The sequence below is a fragment of the Phaseolus vulgaris genome, chromosome 5 (genome assembly GCF_051622355.1).
Source record: "Phaseolus vulgaris cultivar YP4 chromosome 5, ASM5162235v1, whole genome shotgun sequence".
NCBI classification, from domain to species: domain Eukaryota; kingdom Viridiplantae; phylum Streptophyta; class Magnoliopsida; order Fabales; family Fabaceae; genus Phaseolus; species Phaseolus vulgaris.
This window is the reverse complement of record NC_143502.1, coordinates 31,588,048-31,605,535: the sequence shown is the minus strand read 5'-3', so window position 1 is coordinate 31,605,535 and position 17,488 is coordinate 31,588,048. Positions and strand designations below refer to the sequence as shown.

Genomic DNA, 17,488 nt, shown 5'->3' with positions numbered 1-17,488 from the left:
AAACTTATTATCATATTATAAATTTAAATTATTGTTACATGATTTATTTTCTAATAAACCAATACCAAAAATTTTATTTATTAGGATATTACAAGTTCTTATTGTCGTTACATATTTTATTTTCTAATATACTAATAAAAATAATTTTATCTCTTATATTTTAAGGATTAATAATTAAATATATGAAAATTATATATAATTTTAACAAAAAATTCTCAAGCTAGGGGTTAGTAATAAATAGTAAATAATAGATAACTTTAGTTGAAAAGAGTCTACCATATGCAACAAAATCAACACTCTCAATGAAAATGACGATGTTAAAATTGAAAATAAGAAGTAAAACACTTTTGTTTTTGCTCTCTTCCTTGGCCTTATCCTTTTGTTGTTCTCTTATCTTTTTGTTTCTTTTTACCGTTTGTAGTAGTGGCGGTGTCCGACACGTTGTCCTCATAGCGGAATCACCGAAGGAGGATTTAAAAGATTTTTTTATTTTCCGATTGTGTACTTTCCCTTGAACACGTATTGGGGAAATGGATCTGTGCATATCTTTATGCTTATCTGACTATTGAGGTTTGTGTATATGTGTCATGGGTAGTTAGCGGGATCAGGTTGCCCCACGGTGGGCGCCAAATGTTCTCGCTAACAAATCTGGGTCGGATCTTGAAGGTGAATTTTGGGTCAGCCTTTCAACATGGTTGCTTTGAGATGTTTGAAGATCACAGTGAGGGGAGCTCCACCTCCACCCGTTGACAAGACTCCGACGATCAAGTCAGTGAAAACGTAAAAATATGTGAGTGTAGTGTATATTGCATAGAATAATGCTTAACTTTGTTCGGAGTCTCAAGGCCCTTTTATAACACTAGTAGATCCTCCTTTAAGAGTTAGTAACGACAAAATACATTGTTAATATATCCCCTTTATTTTAGGGGTGTTGATATACAGAGTATCGTCTCTAACTGTTTATATTTGTTAAACTCATGATAAATAAATATAATTAACTGATTCAGTTGTTTTTTTGTTTCTTGTTGTTTTAGAACGTTTTAACGTATTTGTCATATGTCAAGGTCGATCTCTTTTAGGACCATTGGACCTGCTTTTACTTGGGTTGAGTTCTGTCTATTGAACATGAGCTAAGTGGGTCGAGGAGACTTGCTTTAAGTGATCAGGTCATGACCCGATCACGACCGAACGGTACAGTCTCTAAAATAGTCTTTAACTTAATCAATATAATAATTACTTATATTTTTCTTTAAAATTAATTTTTATTACATAATTTTCTTGTAATAAAAAAATTTAAGATTGCTTTTATTTCCTAATTGATTCAGCCTGTTATATTTATTAAACTAATTACTTATATAGATTAACCAAAAGAGTAGTTTAGTTAAAATTAAATTTTGATATTTTGATTTTAGGCTTTTTTTTAAGTGAAATATATAAATCCAATTTAGATAGGATGAACTAAATTAGTGTTTCTTATTATTTGAGTTTAACTAGTTTTCTACTCAGAACAAAACACAAATATAGTATGATAATGTTTATATAAAAAATAATAATATATACTTATATATAAAGAGAATTTTCACTGTTGTTTTTGGTGTTTAAAAATTTGATCCATATAGTAATATTTATTTTATTATTTTATCTTAGATATTTCAGTCATTTCATTATTTTTTGAAGCATTTAATGAATAACTAATTGTTTTTATAATTAATTGAAAACTGTTTTTCTTTTTTATTTTTAAAACTAATATTCTATCATTTTGTAAATAGCAGTTACCAATTTTAAATTTTGAATGTGGAGTAGTTTATTAAACTTTTTGCTCACACTCTCTTCTTGACAGGTTTGCTTTTTATTCCTCTTTATTAAATTTATCATTCTTTCATTTCCTTTTATTTATTCTTTTTTAATGAGACTTATTAATAAATATAAAATATTATGACTTTGAAAATGTTAGTGATAAAAATATTAACACACCGGCACTATGCATGAGCGCTTGTATTTCCGTCAGTAATAATAATATAAATCAACTAATATTGTTTTTATAAGTAATAAATAAATATTTGTTATCTATTATCTATTATATAACTAAAATTGATTACTAATATTAGTTGAAAATAATAAAATTTTAAGAAAATATGTAATTTTATAGGCCGGTTTAGAAAAATATACGATGATTATTTTCAAATTAAAGAAATTATGTACTTACTTTTTAGTATTGATAATGAATTACATATTTTATTAAATATTTTTTTATTTATTAGGAATAAAATTGAGATACAAAAGTTAATTAAAAAATTATAACTCTTCTCATAATGATATATATATATATATTAATGCTCTAATTTAAATTCATTCCTCAACTAATTGAAATTATCAGAACCAATAAATATGTAATAAATTCTAGACTTAAATAATTATAACATCAATAAAGCAAAGAAAATGTAGAAAAAAGAATGAAAAAAAGAACACAAAAACTTTATGACGAAAGTTAATGAATGCTTCTTATAACATCATCAACCCTTGTATATGCAGTTAACCAAAGTGTGCTAAAACTAGTTTACTCTTCTATCATGATGGAAAATCCATCATCATTAACTCTAATGGATACACCCTGAAGCAGTTGAATTGAAAAACAAGCAAAGGTACACATACTTGAGTCATTCAAAACATAATTAAGAGTCAGAACCAGAAAGAACCCCTTTTCTTACTCAGTTTAATTAATGCTTCATACATACACTTTATAATTTGAAAGTATATAATATAATGTTTTTATTTGTATGAGCATGAACATGGTCACATAATGACACAAGCGTGAGGATTGTCATCACTAAAAGTAGCACCAGTTTGGTGGCCAAAGATGGAAGATTGTGAGGGATAGTTGTAATAGCGTGGATCACTGCTATCATAGCCATGTTTGTAATAGTTATAAGATGAGGAAGGTTGAGAAGCATAATAGGTGAGAGGACCATTGCAATGGTGCTGCTGAAAATATTGGTTTTGGGACTCTGTTGTATATGGAAGTTGCCACAACTCAGCCCTGCAACCAGTTTTTCGAACAGTTTTCAGAACCTTCTTCTGCTCAGCATAGCCATTCACAGTCACCTTTTGCAGTTTCATGTCTATTTCAATGTCATCCACCCCTTAACAAAACCACACATGAATTTAGAACCACAAGAAAGGGTAAGGACAATACGAAACTAGATCCATGAATTGAGTCACGAGTCCATTGATCTAGAAATTGTGTAAATCACTAGTGACAATCTTTTTTTGCATCACTAGCTATATTTGTGGTTGAAATATAGAACTTGCAAAAGTTACTTTTATATGAGAAACTTTATCAGTTTCTCTTGTACATTTTTGTTAGGATTCATCAAATTTCTTATTCATCTTGCTTCTAAAAAAAAGAAGATTATTAAATAAGAAAAATGATTACCAAAAGTAATAATTTATAATAAACTTTAATCGATTATTTAAAGAATTTAGAAAAGGTGTTGCTTGCAGTCTTTTATTATATAAGTGTGTGAACCTTTAAGTTTTTGTAGTGCAGCTTTCACTTTGTTTTCACATCCAGGACAGTCCATGTGTACTCTCATCTCTATGATCTGAGGATAGAAACAAAAAGAGATCATCAGACAGAAATATGAAATAAGGTTGCTGATAAAAGCAAAAAATGGAGAAACTGAGATAAAAGAAAAAAGAAAAAAGAAAATAAACAGTGGTTGATTTGAATCTTCATGTATCCAAAGGAAGGAAAAGGAAAGTGACATTGCTCACCGTCATGTTGCTCTTGGTGAGGTAGAATCTCTTGGATGATATGATATTGTTGTATCTTTTGGTGAAGGTTTAGGAAATGAAATCCAACAAGGGTGCCTCTAGCTAGGTAGCAAAATATGAGTATAAATAGAGGGAAGATAATTGGATGGCATGGTGCCTCATCCTTGCTTGTTATTTGGTGGATTAGATAAAATATATTTTTTGTGCAACTGTTACACCGACCTTTAATTCTTAGTCTTAATTTTGGAAAATTGAGATTCAAAATTGAAGCAAAGGGCAAATGCATGTTGCTTTATTCATGGCGCATCTACCTCAATTTCACATGCATACAGATCCAGTTCATTTGAATGTGGGTGTTTGACTTTGTGTTTGTATATTCCTAGCCTGTCTCCCATTCCCTTTATTAACACGCATGAAGACATTTCTTAGTGATGCCGTTTATCAGTTTTTCTTTTCCATACAAAGCTGTATAATTAAGTTCTTGTATATTAGTGTTCAAACACTGTTGTATACATGTGATTAGTATTTATCACATAGTTCTACTTTTTTTACTATATGAAAAGTTTGTTTATCATTATTAGTTTGTTTGATAAATCAGTATCTTTTTGTACCTTGTAGTGTTTTTAAACACTCACTTACAATTCTATGTACAAAACCAAACTCCAAAAGCATGTAAAAGAAAATGGAAGAGTTGCATAATATAATTCAAGAATTGCAAGAGATGAATAGGATGAAAAGAGTCCCCATATATAAAGACTTGACCAAAACCTTTTTTATTGTATAATAATATAATATATTATGATATGAAGAACAACAGAGTAACAGTTATTTGATATTAGTACAAATCTGTAGTAGATATAGTAGGTTACAATGCTTCTTGTATCGATGCCACAACACACATTATACATACTAAGCAAAACACACCCCACTGATAAGGAAGCTCAACCGGTATTTTGCATGCCAGCAGCAATACCCTTCATTGTCAAAATAAGGGTGTCTTCAAGGCCAGGTGCATACTCGCTTTTGGGGTTAAGTTTAACAAGCTCTGCTGCTGGCTTGCTTGATTCCATGTAGTCCTTTGACAAGTGTGGCCTCAACTTCACATGGTAGTCAGGATCACGGATTCGCTTCAACGTGTAGGCTTGCAACACATTCAGGGTTGTGATGTATGAGTCACGAAGTCGAAGTCTTTGCTTCAAGTAGGGGTCTCCTTCAAGAAGATCCTTGTGCCCAGCAACCTATAATAAACAACATTTATTAGGCCTGAACTAGGTAGGGAATAACATTAACCATACATAGATATAAGGAGAAAAAGTTGGAGGCGAAACAAAAGGGTATAGCAATGTTGCATGCTTTTAAGTCACCACAAACTTTATGAAAATTTAGTCATACACTTTGATATCAACTTTAAATGTTATCGAAACTCGTTCCTATATAATTGACTCAGTGAGAAAAAAAAAGTTTCATAATAGGTTCTATTGATGCTGATGCTTATAACAGCTTAATGTTATGTTTTCTTACATATAGTCATCTGGATATTATGAGAAGTAGTAAATGGTAATGAAATTACCTGGAGGAGAAAAGTTTTGGTTTCTTCGTATTTAGCTCGTAAGCTCTCTCCAAATGGACGTAGCTCTTCTGGCACAAGGAGTTTGTCAAATAGGGCTGCAATGCCGGGGTCTCCCTTGGCAAACACCATCTCAACCAAGTCAAGGGTGACCCTAAAGAAAGGCCATTGGTTGTACATATCCTGAAGCATTTGCAGATTCTTTGGATCTTTCTCAATAACATGCTTAAAGGCTGTCCCAAAACCAAGCCACACTGGCAAATGAAACCTTGTTTGTGTCCATGCAAAAATCCAAGGAATAGCACGTAGCGATTCAATTCCTCCGCTTGGCTTTCGCTTTGATGGACGACTGCCAATGTTCATTCTTCCATACTCCAACTCAGGAGTTGCCTGCAGTGCATAATATTCATAAATATAACCGAATCAAAGGAAAGAAATTGCAACACCATAAGTATTTTCTTTGTTATATAGTATTGCCAAGAAAACTATTAAGAACTTAATTAGAATGCATTGAATTTGAATTCAGATTGTCACCTAATAATAATTTTTCTTATATGATAAATTTGTTAATTTTGATTGACTGTTAAAAATCTTTAGACAGAGAGTGAGTGAGTGAAAATTAAACTCAATTATGAATCAAATTGTAACTACCTTAACCAAATTTCCAAAGGGTATCTTCTAAACAAAGGTTAACCACTAAAGAGTGAGTAGTAGTAGCACTTACACGTCTGAAATATTCAACAAAACGAGGCTCTCTGAAAACAACAGAGCGATACTCCTGAGTAGCAATGACAGCCATCTCATCCATGAGGGCGCGCCATGCCGGTTTTGGTGACTCAGGAGGATGCATGCCATGCTCAAGCGTAGCTGCAGTGAACCTTTGAAGTGTCCTAAAGCACAAATGCTCCTCTCCAAAAGACTGTTCAATGACTTCTCCCTGAACCGTTACCCGAAGTGAGCCATGAACGGTGTCTGGTGGCTGAGACAAAATAGCAAGATGGGTTGGTCCTCCTCCTCTTCCAACAGTCCCTCCTCTCCCATGAAACATTGTAAGCTTCACGCCAAAGTCCTTAGCAACCTTCACAAGTTCCTCTTGAGCCTTGTAAAGCGCCCAAGCAGCTGAAAGACGGCCAGCATCTTTTCCTGAGTCTGAGTACCCTATCATAACTTCTTGCTTCCCATTGATGCGGTCTCTGTACCAATCTATGGAGAAAAGTCGTGCCACGGAAGCCGGAGCAGTCTCAAGATCAGCAAGCTTTTCAAACAGTGGCACCACCCTTAGTGGCTCCTTCACATGGCACTCACGTTGTAAAAGCTCAACCGCCAGCACATCAGATGGGGCAGTGGCCATTGATATGATGTAGGCACCAAAGTTGTCTTTAGGTAGCTCTGAAATGACATGGAAGGTTTCCAAAACATCATTGATTTCTTCTGTTTTGGGAAGGTCATGGCCAAAGAGAGGGCGTTTTCCACTGAGTTCAGACAAGAGCCACTGCTGCCTCTTTTCCTCAGACCACTCTCGGTATGATCCAATTCCCAAGTGTTTTGTGATAGCATCCATAACATCAGTGTGCCTTTCTGACTCTTGACGGATGTCAAGCCTCACAAGTGAGAGTCCAAATGTGGAAACTTGCCGCAGGAAATCAAGGAGGCTTCCATCTGCTATTGGTCTGTCACCACATGCACATAGTGACCTATAGCACAGTTCAAGAGGCTCCAGGAACTACAAGAGAAAATTGGAGGTTATAGAGTTCTCAAGAGAAATTAATTAATCATCTTTTTACTAGTTAGAACTTAAAACAAATATTTGCCTAGCTTTTGTGGTTTAGCTCTCCTAAAGTAATTAAGTTCATGTATTCAACAAGGTAGAAGCTGATGGGTGAATCCAACACTCTGCTAGTAATATAAACATTATTGAATAATGTGTTAAACCTCGAGAATATGATCTAGGTATGAAAACAAAATATTGGAACATATTATGAATAAGAAAAGCAATAAATCGTGTGAGTGGAAGGTAATTTTCTTTGAAGAGTAAGGTTTAAAAATTACCCATATCTTTTAACAGTTTATAGAAAATTGATGGGAATTATACCTGCTCAATTTTAGTGAAGGTTGTCTCCTCTGGGATATCAGAGTTCCCACTGGCTAATAACTGGCGAGCACGTTCACGTGTGTTATACAGTTTGTCTCTTACATCACCAAGAATAACACGATATGGCTCATTTGGAGGAATCTGTTTCCAAAATTCTGCATCAATTAAGCATTTAATACATTATTACATCAACACCACAATTGAAATTTACTTGCAAATTCAACTCTAAACGTATATGACCAGTTCAGGATCTGAGATTTTGTTCAGTTCAAACTTAAATGTTTTGCATACCTATGTAATGTTTTGCATCTCTCTTTGAGGACCTATGGAGTTCATGAGCACGAACACGGAGCTCGTCAGTGCAACGCCACATAGACAACTGCAATAGCAACACAGAGCAATAAGAGGCAAGTTCTAAATGCTTAATAATAAAAAAATTACCAGAAAAATTGATACCTCAAACATGAGATCCTCTATCTGAGAGAAGTACATATTAGCAGCCATCATTCTAGCCAGCAAACACACATCCCTTGTAACTTCAGGGGTTACTCTTGGATTACCTACAATGAAAATTAGACTTTTGTAAGACAGGAAGTAAGAAGGCAATGTCTAATATTAAAGATGAAAGTCAAAAGTATACAGTGAAAATGAATGAAGAAAACACAAAGCATCAATGATTTGAAACAAAGATATTTTAAATCAATACCATATGAAATCTGTATTAAAAAGTAAGTGTTTTTTTCTTTAGTTTCTTTGTTATGAAAAAGAAATATACCATCACGATCTCCTCCCATCCAAGAAGAGAACTGAATAACAGGAGCATTATATGGGACACGTTCGTTTATTCCAATGTTCTTCAGAGCTGTATCAACCCGGCGCAGAAACTTTGGTACACCTTTCCAAATTGTCTCATGAAAGTAGCTCATTCCTGCCCTCATCTCATCTTGTGGTGTAGGAGGAGTCCGTCGAATTTCATCTGTGCGAAATGCAGCTTGAATCTGTGCAAAGAAAATAGTATCAATTATCGAATAAATCATTCGGCCATTCTGTCTAAGCTCCATTAGATATTTATGTTTGTTTACAAGAAATATCATCCTCAATCATGTTTATAAATCACCAGAAAGTATAGGTAAAGTATCAATCAACTCAGAATCATCAGGATGTGAAACCAGTGATTGACAGTAGTATATTATACATGAAATGAAAATGCACCTCTCTTTGTAAAGCCTCATCAAGTTCCTGCTTGTCATCTGGAGTTATGTCTTTGGCATATAATTGTGTCAAACAATTCCTTATCCTGAAAAGAAGACAATGATCACCAACAGATGGATTTAACCTCAATGCAGAAACTTTTACAATGCCAGAAATAATGTATTACAATGATGTCCTGTATTTAAAGGTCAATGATTTCAACTCTTCAGTGCATCAAACTGATAAATGCAACTACATATCAGTTAATTTAACAGATATATATACCTTCCATGCTTTTGCAGCAAAGATCTGCGAACAGACTGAGTAGGATGAGCAGTTAGGACCAAATCCACAGTTTGGTTCTTCAGAGCATCAAAGACTTCCTGGGGGGTCTTCTTCAGTTGAGTCACGAGCCTCTTCAAGGTCTCTTCAATGTCTGACTCTGTCATGGCAGAGTTCTCATCCGCAAAATCACCCTTCTTCAATAACTTGATCCTTCTTCGGTACGCAATTTGAACTTCTTCTGCCAAGTTGGCCAAATTGAGCATGTGAGAAAAGGATTTGGAAATAACAATTGAATCCCCAGCATCAAGACCAGTCAGCATATTCCCAAGTTCCTCCAACTTTTCAGGTCGATGCTCCCCTTCGTACTCAGCCGACAGCTCATAACAATCTTGAACCTATCAAACCACAAACTCTTAGCTACAGGTTCTGATATATATAACTTCAAGCAAAAAAGTAAATATGCTAATGGAATTGGAATTGATATCACTTAAGCATGAACTTATATTTCACTAAACAATAAAACTTTCAGAACATAGAGAATCAACATGGGAAGAGAAACAGAAAACAAATGCAGGACCCATTACCCATGTAAAATAAATAACAAACTAAAGTAAGGAGTGTGAAAATTATATTATATCCAACTTTGATTGTAAACTTGTAAGAAGAAAGCCATAGATGCTAGTGCAACACGAGGTTATATATCCCCAAAAGAAAAAAATTTGCAGACAAAAAAATCAACGTGAGAAGAGACACACATGAAGCAAAAAACTAAGCTGAGGAGTATGAAAATTATAATATCAAGCAATTTATGAAAGTATAAAGCAAACCAATTTTCAACACCAAAAAGAGTTCTTCATTGCAAAAATTGAAATGGGGTTCCATATATCCATGATGTTGAGCTAAAAAATACTTTTTTTTTAAAAAAGCAACAAGAGAATTGACATTACCGTTTGTCTGATATCTTCACCATGCAAATCCTGCAGAATGTCAAGGAAACGGTCCAACAAAAGAGCATCATACTCAACCAGTTTGTCATCATCAGAGACCTTGCGTGGTGCCAGCAACCTCAACTGAGCATCAATGGAGGCCATCTTCTCAATGTTACGGGTAGCCATCTTCTCAGTATCTTCTTTGTTCCTCACTCTTAACCGAACCAGAAAGTTGGCAACACTTGTGTTATGAAACTCTCAACTGACCAAGACTTGAATTTTGAAGCAAGAAAGGTTGGAAACAGAAATGAGAGGAAAATCCCGTGAGAACAGAGTGAAAGATTTTGTTGGTTGGAAGGTAATAGGGTCCTTATGATCTCTGCACGGGAAAGTACAAAGAAAAGTGAACACTGAACAACCTTCAACCACAACAATAACTGATAACTAGCGCCAGATATCACGGAGAATAGAAAGAGAGAGACGTCATGTGAAGAAAATGGACTTGTCAGACCCTCAATTTATAGACTCTCGCCACTGTAATTCATGGAGGGTTAAACATTTTATCAGAATATTTTATTTTTAATCATGTTTGTAGAAAAAAAAACATATTAAAAAAAGATAAAATTTACGTCATTGATTTCTATAATTTAAAAAGAAATTAGTATGCAGATAAAAACATTTAGATGAAAATAAGATTTGTTCTGTTTAATGTAATCTAATTGTTGTAAGGATAGATTTGATTTGCTGAAAATATTAATGTCGTAAGATTACTTTATCTGGTCTTTCTAGGTTGTTACCATTTGATAGGACTTTATTATTATCAATAAAGTATTTCTAAATAAATCTAACTGATAGATATGAGAATATATCAAGTGATTTGTTTGAAATTTATGATGTGACCCCCTGACTTCGACATATTTATTAAATAAAGTTTGAAATTATTTTAAAATTAATCTATTAAAAAAAGTTGAACTTTAAATTATGTTAAGACATTAATGTCGTCTTTTTTCTAAATAAATTCAATTTTGAAAAAACTATCCAAATAAAATTCATTTCATTCTAATTTACAAACTAAATATGTTTCCAGCTTACCTTAAACAAATTCACTCTCTTTTTTTATTTAAAAAATGAAAAAAGTGAGTTGAGATTCAACTGTCTGGAATTAAATTCTTACTGGTTTTCTGGCATAGAAGTGGATACCTTGAAATTTTGATTCTAGAAGAGTCGAATTCTTCTAATAGTAAATAATTTAATTCCAGGTGAATTTCGAGATGATTTTTTCAATTTTTTAAGGTCAAAAGGAGAGGAGAAAAAGAAAATCTAACAGTACACGGTTGGAAATTTGGCTCCCAAAATCGAATTTTAAATATATGAATAGTAAATAAGTCTAGTTTGAGAATTAAAATAGAGATTAATTTAATTAAGTAATTTTTTAAATGAATTTAATAACTAAAACTTTGATATTTGATATTATATATAATTTAAAAATTATTTTATAAATTTTTATTAATAATAAAAACTATTTTATATATTAGTAATTTTTTAGTTTATATTAACTTGATCTATATAATGATTAATTATTTTTATTTTTAAATTAGTTATTATTTAATAACTTTTTATAGTAATTTATATTGATAATATAAAATAATTTTTTATTTTTTATTAAATTTGTATTAGTGTTTGGATAAGGTAATTTAGGACAATAAACTTTTATGTAAATAATTTAAAACAATTTATAATAAAAAAATTAGTATGAATAAAGAATTTTAAAAGAAAATAAAAGTTTAAAACCTTATAAGAATAATTGGATTAAAACTAAAGTATTTCAAATTTCACATAAAAAATAAGAATTTTGAAATATTTCATATTTTTTAATTTAGGGATTTTTTTTTTCTCAACTCGGTTCATAGGCATTAGAACCTTAGGCACGGGTTTTTTAAATGATAGTTTATTAACAAGTCGTTTATAGTTTTAACTTATAAACGTAATCAACGTCTACTAAGTCATTATAGACGCCACTTATTTGAGTAACCGACTTCTATTTGTTACATAATATAATTGTACTGGTAAGGACCGTACGACTTATGTCATGTCTCAGTCTTCATCACTGGGACGACCGAGATCGTGACCCACATTAATGGGTCGACCGACATCATAAGTACAATTATGCTCAAGCAGGATTAATCAAGTTAATCCGTGATTAAAAACTAGGTAATACATCCCTAAACACAGTCCAACCCCTAACCTGACCCAATAAAGAAAGTCCAGCAAAGGTAATATAAATAGCACACATTTTAAGGTTCAGGTACGTCATCATCTACAGTGCTCTGACAACCGAGCGTCGAACACCCTTACTGACTTGAGCGTAGGAGTGTCTTCTGCAGGTACCATCCAAGTCTGAACTACGAGAAGGCCGAGAAGTGAGACAAGCTAGGAAGAGTTAGGAGCTTGTGAGAAACAAAGCTGAAGCACAATCCGACCGACCGAAGGTAGAACAAGAGTCATCTCAATAGTTTTCTGGATCTCAATCCCCGTTCGAAAACAATAATATTTTAATATACCCAGAGAAGGGTACAAGTGACTTTTATTATAAGAATTGGCGTTTATACCCTTCTCAATGCTTTAGGCATGGCCTCCCATATATTTCGGTTGTAGTCAAAATTGTAGTCTATGGGCCACTATAAGTGACAATTTTCTTCGTAATTGATGCCTATAGTGATTCATAGACTTCAGTTTTGACTATAACCATAGTCTATGATGACAATTTTTTTAGTTCAATTTGTTTTATGTGTTTCCTTCTCTTAATTAACTTGTTCATTTAAAAGTCCAACCAGATATGCAATAATATTTCAGACAACCAAATACACATTTTTCAAAACAAAAAATCATATATATAAATATATTAATACATCATTTACATCCACCAATATATATTCATATCTACTCCTATCTATTTAGTTAATTTCCTATACATTAGAAGCATGTTATATTAATTAAATATGTATATTATTAATTAATTGTCCTAGAGTTATAAAAGCTAATGAAGTATGTGGTCCAAACTTTTCTGACATAGTCAATTGCTTCCTTATTTAATGGGGAAGAATCCATAAAATACTACAATACAAAATAAGTTTAAATTAATGTTAAAGTACATATAGTTTATGATAAACAATTTAAATTTTGTTACCTGCTCCTAACTTCCTTTAATGTCAAGTCTTATAATGGTAGTCATCCATTGCATAACGTAGTAGGCACATTCATACATTCCCAATTGTTTACATTACAATTCAATATTAATTAAAAGTTAATATTGATATTTTAACAAACAATGAAGATAGGAAGACATAAAAAATTATAAAACTTGAATATGCTATATCCACGCCATGCCCTAATTAATAGCAAAAAAACTTGTTAATAGACGTTTAAGTATTATATGCATAAGTTGATAATGTAATTACCCGTCAACTATTTGCTTGAAATTTTGCAATGGCTTCTTATGCAGTGAACAAAATCACACAACAATGCTATCAATTACGGATAGCAGAAGTAACTGCCAATGATCATTGCATTATCCATGAAAACAGATAGTAAAACTTTTAAAAATGAAATACTATTAATTCACGACTTATATTAAATGAACTTACTCATTAATATAAGGGGAAATATATAGTTGTGTTTTCCCGTGAAACCAATGAGTTGGTGATGTATGACTGAGTTTGAACTTTCTATGTTCCAGTTGAAAAGTGGCTCTGAGAGGTTTATTAAAATGACCATAGGTAACAATTGTTCACTAAAATCGACGCCTATGGTAGTAACCTTCAAATAGACATCGATTATAAAGGAAACAGAGGTCTATTTCCTCTCAAATAGGCGATGGTTCCCTTTATAAGGGGAACCAACGCCTATACCTTTGTAGTAATCACAAAAATGTCATCACACTTTAATGAACGACGTTTATCTCTCAACTGACGTTGTACAACTATCGTTAAATACAATTTTTGCACTAATGTTAGTATAATTATTTCATTGCCTAGACTAATGTTATTTCTTGCTTGAGTTGAGAGAATATTTTTTGTGTGAAGTATTAACTATTTTTTTTTCAATTAGTGTTTGTAGTGTTTATCTTTTCTTTTTTATATATTTGTAATAAACTTTTTATTATTAATTTCACGAATGTTTTTCTTTGTTAATATTTTATTATGATTTTTTAATGTTTACTAGTACAATTTTTATCAAAGGGCTATTTTTTTTGTCATGTCAACAGGGAGATTTTTTTAATTGACATCGATTATAAATTTGGTAAAAAAATTCACTCGATAAGATCATAAAATGACTCCAATTCATGTGAGTTTAAATAATTATATCAATTAATGGCTCTAGGAATGACCAACTTTAGGTTGATGCTGGCTAACATAAAGCTTAAATATTAGGATGAGTGGTTTGGATTTTAATACGGTCTTGTTTCTTTTTTTCTCAATAAGGTTGAGATACTCCTAAATATCCTCTTTTATTTAATTTATTTATTGTTAATAAAAAAAATTATATCAATTAAAACAATCTGAATAATTTTATTTGAGAGAAAATTTTGCTAATGTAAGTTGAAAAAATCTTAATAAAAATTACAAAAAATAAAATGTATTCATATCAATTAAAAAAATTTATAAATATTGGTATTTTTATATTGTTAATGATTGTTTGATATGTATATAATTTTTGTATTTAGTAAAAATTAAAATATTTTAGTGAAATAAAAATTAATAAATTTGAATTATATTATTCAAACAAAATACTTAAAAGATAAAATAATTAAAATTTATTACATTTGAATGAATTAAAAGTTGTGAAATTCCTTTTGTAAGGTAAAGCTTCTACATTATCGTTATGCGAGTCAAAGAAAAAGATCAAATGTCAATGTAAGTGCATTTATTCTAATTTGCTAATTGGCACGGAACTAGAATGTCGGTTGTCTTTTTTTTTTATTCTTTTAATACATTATTAAAAAATAATACAAACTTTTTATTAAAATATTTATTAGTTTTTTTAAAATAATTATAAATTACTTAAACCAAATACACAAAATCTTTGCAAATCACCTCAATTAATCTACATAAATACTAAATCACTGTCAGAAAACAAATTCTTGATATTTTTTTAAGATAGTATTTATTTATTTTCAAATATTTGTATTTGGTCGGTGTTAATTAGTCAGTATCTTATGCAACTCACATTGCCTCACCTCCAAATCTATAGTCAAAGGCGAAAATGTAGCAAAATAAATAAATAAGTTAATAATAAACTAACACTGACTCAAGAAAAATCAAATATTGACCACAAAAAGGAAAACAAAAGAACAAAAGTAGAGAAGAATATTGGTGTTTTTGTGGTACTCAGAAATCGGAATATATTTTTGAAGGAATAAAATTACCCTTTTAATTTTGGGGAAAGATTCATGATATGTGTGCTCTTCACTACTTATCCTAAATTATGGAATGCCATTCAGCATTTGAAAACTGAATAAAGATTACTCTTTTATAATTTGGAACATAAATCAAGGTATTGAATTGTGCTAATAGTTTTCCAAAATTTAGGAATTTCCTAAAGGAACTTCTTTTAATAGATCTTGAAACTAATTACATTTAAATATTCATTTGATTGAGATATTAATTTCTTTAGAACTAATTTTATGATATTTTTTATAACATCAATGAATTTCACTATATACAATGCTTATATCATGATCTTCTTGCAAATTTTGCTTTAACAAAACTACATTAGAATTTTAAATTTAGTTGAAGATTACACATCGATTAAAGATAAGAATATTTTCATAATACAAAAATGAGTACAAATCTTAACTTATAAGTCAGTTTTATAAGATTGAGTTAGACTTAAAGTTCACTTCATAACATGTTATTACAGACATTTAGAGTTTACTCTAACGAGAGTTGGTTGGGCTTATTAGACCAAACAACCCATAAATATATAGTCTCACACACGAGTTGATAGTCTCGATGTGAGAGAGTTTGTTGAAAATCTCACATCAACTAGAGGTTAAGACATTTCATAATATATTAATTAGTGCAAATCTTATTTTATAAGATGATTTTATAAAGTTGAGTTAGATTGAGAGTATATCTCCTAACAAATTTGCACCACAATTTCTTTAAGGTTTTTTGACCATGATGGGGTTATTTTTTGTGGTTTTTACCAAAATGGGGTCTGTTTAAAAAAAATTACAAATTTAGGCAAGTCGTGCCAATTTGGCACGACTTCATATGCACAAATCGTTCCAATTTGACACGACTCTTCCATGTCATACTAAAGTCGTACCAACTTGACACGACTTCTGCCCTGTCATACTGAAGTTGTGCCAACTTGGCACGACTTCTGCCACGTCATAATTTTTTTAAAAAATTTATTATTTATATATTGGGTAGTAAGTTATATAATCTTAAAAATTAATTTGATACATAATTTTATAAGAGTGTTAGTTTTAAGGAACAAAAAATTGGATATATAATTATTTTTAAATTATTTAATTATTTCAAAATAATTACAAATTATTTATATTATTTGACTTATTTAAAATTTATATAATTATTTTTAAATTATTTAATTATTTCAGAATAATTACAGTACTTATACCTTTTTATATTTTAATATAAATGACACTAAAAAAAATAAACAAGTTTAAAAAATGTATTATTTGAATTGTGATAAAAAAAATTATTACTTCAGAAAAAAAAATGAATAATTGTGATACACGATTATCCAATTTTTTTCCCTTAAAACTAACACTCTTAGAAAATTATGTATTAAATTAATTTTTAACATTACATAACTTACTATCCAATATATAAACAATAAAATTTAAAAAAAAATTATCGATTTGTTCATATGAAGTCGTGCCAAATTGACACGACTTACTTAAATTTGTATTTTTTTTAAACGGACCCCTTTTAGTAAAAACCAAAAAATATAACCCCATCATTGTCATAAACCCTTTTTTAACTTAAAAAAAGTTAATTTAATTATATAACATAATGGTTTTTTTATTCTTCGAATTTAAGAGTCTTAAAATATCACATCATCGTATTGTTAACATATAATTAGTTATGTGGCTCATAAATAGAATTATGGGTAGGTCAAATAATAAATGAACAATCACATTTCAACTTCGAGAAGGAATTTTCGTCTTATCGATTTTTATCCATTTAAATTGAATGATGCTCTCCATTGATTCACACACCTTCTAAGAGACTGAAGCTAGAATATCACTGTATTCTTTTTTCGTCCTTCGATTATCCGCACCTTCAATAATTTATTTCTTATTAATTTGATTTAATTTTTATTAATTACTATTTATTTTAGTAGCCATAATTACATCATTTTAATTGGATTTATTATTAACATTTGTCATGTGAATATGGTACGAATAAAATTTCAATCAAATGACATTATTTGAATAACATATTTATTTATTTCTTTGTTATATAATTATTGATCTATTGTGTTAACAATATATATGTTTCCCTGTTTTAGTTATATGACATATACATGTCCTTTGGTTATTATATACGTGCATGTAAGTACCATTTGATATGCTATGATATTTTATTTTCTATGTATATAATAATTGTTATGCAAAAT

General features: G+C 30.7%; 2 protein-coding genes across 3 annotated transcripts; both read right to left on the bottom strand.

Annotated features, from left to right (window-relative positions):
• Positions 1–2,563: 2,563 nt before the first annotated feature.
• On the bottom strand, positions 2,564–3,911 carry LOC137834480 (Heavy metal transport/detoxification superfamily protein). Of its 2 annotated transcripts, XM_068642520.2 has the most exons (3): positions 3,775–3,911; positions 3,527–3,602; positions 2,564–3,140 (listed from the first exon to the last, which is right to left on the bottom strand). In XM_068642520.2, exons 1-3 carry the CDS (start codon positions 3,778–3,780, stop codon positions 2,794–2,796), a joined length of 429 nt encoding a protein of 142 aa, XP_068498621.1. In that variant the 5' UTR covers positions 3,781–3,911; the 3' UTR covers positions 2,564–2,793. The 2 variants fall into 2 exon arrangements, with proteins under 2 accessions (XP_068498621.1, XP_090158567.1); XM_090302441.1 differs by lacking the exon at positions 3,775–3,911 and having other exon boundaries at positions 2,673–3,140; positions 3,527–3,629.
• Positions 3,912–4,503: 592 nt separating this feature from the next.
• LOC137835394 (phosphoenolpyruvate carboxylase 2) lies at positions 4,504–10,371 on the bottom strand. Its single transcript, XM_068643879.2, has 10 exons — positions 9,857–10,371; positions 8,910–9,304; positions 8,646–8,730; positions 8,209–8,431; positions 7,890–7,993; positions 7,725–7,812; positions 7,434–7,588; positions 6,066–7,064; positions 5,345–5,731; positions 4,504–5,012 (listed from the first exon to the last, which is right to left on the bottom strand). The coding sequence occupies exons 1-10, from the start codon at positions 10,022–10,024 to the stop codon at positions 4,716–4,718; spliced, it is 2,901 nt and encodes a 966-aa protein (XP_068499980.1). The 5' UTR covers positions 10,025–10,371; the 3' UTR covers positions 4,504–4,715.
• Positions 10,372–17,488: the final 7,117 nt, after the last annotated feature.

Coding starts and splice junctions, on each gene's coding strand:
- LOC137834480 (XM_090302441.1), bottom strand. CDS start 3,629: ATGATCTCTTTTTGTTTCTATCCTCAGATCATAGAGATGAGAGTACAC. Junction 3,141..3,526: donor TGCACTACAAAAACTTAAAG/GTTCACACACTT, acceptor GGTTTTGTTAAG/GGGTGGATGACATTGAAATA.
- LOC137835394 (XM_068643879.2), bottom strand. CDS start 10,024: ATGGCTACCCGTAACATTGAGAAGATGGCCTCCATTGATGCTCAGTTG. Junction 7,994..8,208: donor GATGGGAGGAGATCGTGATG/GTATATTTCTTT, acceptor TTTTCATTGTAG/GTAATCCAAGAGTAACCCCT. Junction 7,065..7,433: donor CCTTCACTAAAATTGAGCAG/GTATAATTCCCA, acceptor TTTCTCTTGTAG/TTCCTGGAGCCTCTTGAACT.